Genomic DNA, 3,693 nt, shown 5'->3' with positions numbered 1-3,693 from the left:
GGGGGGGGGGGGGGGGGGGTAAGGTAACACATTCCCTCTTCCCCTCCCCCTCTGTTTATCATTTAAATTATTAAAATTTCTTAAACCCTCAACCTAACATGTAATATCATCAAAGCTTTGATCCAAATTTAAAATAAATGGATTTTTCCATGCCTGCTCTGGTATGTTAGAAGAAACTATTATAAAATTGAACAATTTCAATCAGTTTTAATGTACTAAATAATTGTAAAAAGTTTCTTTCTGGTGAAATGCAACTAAACTCTTACTTAGAAATTATAGAAACTTAAAAATGTCTCAACAGTATCAAATGACTCCTAAAACTTTTCTCTATAAAACTGCACTCTAGGTTTAAATACGTTATCTAGCCACTCTCTCCCTTTAAGAACTGGAACCAGGAAGGTACAAAATATAACCAAGAAAGTTGACATCCGGGACAAAGAAATCTTCGAAGTTGAGAATTAGAAGATTTATTGGTGTTTAGAGCAACACAACTTCAACCATCATATATTACTAATGTGTTTTCTTTCCGGAACTATAAATATGGAATTTCCAGATATTTTTCAATTAGAGTAATTCTTCCAAGGTTGTAATAACCTTGACTTCTTCTATCTTTTATATTTACATATTTAATTAGATTTGTAAAGTTATTATTATTCTAACTTTATATGGTAGCTTTCACCAGAAGACCATTTTAGCAAGAACAATTTTTATACTCAAGTTATGACTTCATAAAGTACTCTAAAGAACATTAAACATTGTAACTGCTTAAATATGAACTTCCTATTCCGCAGTTGTATGGGTCTCACTGTGTCTCAAATGAGTATTTTTTAGTTGGAATTGACCCATTGTTAAAAGTCATATATAAATAAGGTTATGGTAGTGGTGTATACATGCGTAAACACCTACACCATAACAAGTTCTCGAACCTATCTATATCAAGGTACAATCCTTCCGCTATCAAACCACATATTTATTTATCTATGGGGAAGATCCTTCCTGTTTATGAAAACAGGGTTTCAGGATTACTCTCTTGCAGTAAAAAGTACAGAGTTAATCTTTAAACTGACTTTATCTACATATTTAAATATGTCATAAGTTAACGTGAATTTACGTAATACAATTCCTACGTTGCTATCCACATCACATGATTAAGACAATCATATTACATATTTATGGTACAGTTTAAGTTTCATGTACGTATTTATAAGATTAGCGAGAATAGATATAACGTAGTTAAGCTAGCTATCTCCACATATGCTTATAGCGTTATATCATGTTTACACGATATTTTCTAAAGAAGATAAATTTTGTTGAACATTTATTTCTCAACTATTTCATGATTCTTACATCACCATAACAAATCCCTTGGACTAACTCTAATTGTTGAGTGTTGACAAATATTTACTTGAAATGATCACAGTTTTTTTTTGAAAAACATTATTTCCAGTGACCCTCCAATAACTCCGTGCAAAGATAGCAATAAACGATTCACAACGGTACCTTGAAACCTTAATCTGATCAATAGTATGGAAGAAATTGTCGGATTTCTAGGTTAAAAAAATCCTGTATTTTTCCTGTTGTAGAAATGCCTAGTTTCTTTTGTAAAGACACCACAATTAAAAAAACAAGAAGGTTTTAAAATTATTAACATATTGACATACAATTCATATTTGATCAGACAAAGGATCAGACAAAGTACCATTGTGAATCGAACATCAGAATTTTTGCATGGAGAGTCACATAAAACCACGCTTACAGTCCCTTTTGAAGTTTTTAATCAAAACTTTTTTGTCAGGGTTCACTTTGATACTGACGAGATAGGAGATGGTGAAGGAGAATCAGCTGACAATAGAGGATTCTGTCTTAGTTACGTTCAGCAACCCTGCACCAGCTAAATATTTTCATACAGGTAATAAAACCCTGCACCAGCTAAATATATTCATACAGGTAATGAAACCCTGCACCAGCTAAATATATTATTCAGGTAATGAAACCCTGCACCAGCTAAATATATTCATACAGGTAATGAAACCCTGCACCAGCTAAATATATTATACAGGTAATGAAACCCTGCACCAGCTAAATATATTCATACAGATAATGAAACCCTGCAGCAGCTAAATATATTCATACAGGTAATAAAACCCTGCAACAGCTAAATATATTCATACAGGTAATGAAACCCTGCACCAGCTAAATATATTTATACAGATAATGAAACCCTGCACGAGCTAAATATATTCATACAGGTAATAAAACCCTACGCCAGCTAAATGTATTCATACAGTTCATAAAACCGTTTCTAATCCAAACAGGTTCTACGATAAAACCCTGGGTTTCTAATCCAAACAGGTTCTCCAATAAAACCATGGGTTTCTAATCCAAACAGGTTCTCCAATAAAACCATGGGTTTCTAATCCAAACAGGTTCTCCAATAAAACCGTGGGTTTCTAATCCAAACAGGTTCTCCAATAAAACCATGGGTTTCTAATCCAAACAGGTTCTCCAATAAAACCGTGGGTTTCTAATCCAAACCGGTTCTCCAATAAAACCAGGTTTCTAATCCAAACAGGTTCTTCAATAAAACCAGGTTTCTAATCTAAACAGGTTCTCCAACAAAACCATGGGTTTCTAATCCAAACAGCTTCTCCAATAAAACCAGATTTCTAATCCAAACAGGTTCTCCAATAAAACCAGGTTTCTAATCCAAACAGGTTCTCCAATAAAACCAGGTTTCTAATGCAAACAGGTTCTCCAATATAACCATGGGTTTCTAATCCAAACAGGTTCTCTAATAACCAGCGTTTCGATCCAAACAGGTTTTTCAACAAAACTAGTTTTCTATTCCAAGCAGGTTCTCCAATAAACCCGGTTTTCAAATACAAATGGTTTCTACAAAAAATTGGGATTTTGTAATAATAGGTTCTCCAATAAAACCGGGTTGCCGAATTGTAAGGTTCGCCTACGATACGAAACCGGTTTATCACTGAAATAGGGTTGCCATAAAACCGGTTTTACGCAAGTCTTGAAAATGATTTATAATTAATTGTTTATTGTAGGGAAGAACAAGTTTGATAATGTTGTATCATCAGTCATCACCATATCTTCCATGTTTAACTATAAAAGAATCTCAAAAAAAAATGTTGTAATCGAATTTAGCCACTAGCATTTCCTAAAATGGAATGAAATAATAAATATCGGTTAATCTAAATATATTCTTTGCTTGTCTGTTTGCTTGTCTGTTTGTTTGTTTGTTTGTTTGTAACCGTTAAACGTCAAAACGGCTTAATCGATCGGGCCCATATTTTTTCCGGGATCTCACATGACCCCAGGGAAGGTTTATGGATGCAAGAATTACAAAATATTTGTTTGAAATAGTAAATGGGATCCGATACCCTTTAGTATAGTTTAAACAGACAAAATTTAAACATGAAAACACTCCTGAATTATCTCAAAAAATAGATAAATACATTTTCAACAGTTAAGACAAGTTTTAATGTCATGTCACATCAGAAAAAAGTGAAAAGTTGCGAAAGTTAGATTTTCAAAAAGCAGAAAAATTAGATAATAATAGAGCACAAGAGGAACTGAAGGTAAAAAAAAGAATGTTTAAATAAAAAATTAATCTTTTTTCTACTTTGCTAAATAAACTCGTTGAATTTGTGCAAGATGAATCTATGCATTTTTATCGAA

General features: G+C 32.8%; 1 protein-coding gene across 1 annotated transcript in view; it reads left to right on the top strand.

Moving 5' to 3' along the window:
* LOC111694956 (uncharacterized) overlaps positions 1-3,205 on the top strand; it is a 37,222-nt gene extending 34,017 nt beyond the window's left edge. The window contains exons 13-14 of the mRNA XM_023464043.1: positions 1,796-1,909; positions 3,060-3,205. Coding sequence (XP_023319811.1) covers positions 1,796-1,895 — 100 coding nt within the window. The 3' untranslated portion in view covers positions 1,896-1,909; positions 3,060-3,205. The remainder of the gene's footprint in view (positions 1-1,795; positions 1,910-3,059) is intronic.
* The last annotated feature ends 488 nt before the right edge of the window (positions 3,206-3,693 follow it).

The sequence above is a fragment of the Eurytemora carolleeae genome, unplaced genomic scaffold (genome assembly GCF_000591075.1).
Source record: "Eurytemora carolleeae unplaced genomic scaffold, Eaff_2.0 scaffold66, whole genome shotgun sequence".
NCBI classification, from domain to species: Eukaryota; Metazoa; Arthropoda; class Copepoda; order Calanoida; family Temoridae; genus Eurytemora; species Eurytemora carolleeae.
Note: the sequence above shows the minus strand (reverse complement) of the source record. Positions and strands in the feature narration are given on the sequence as shown.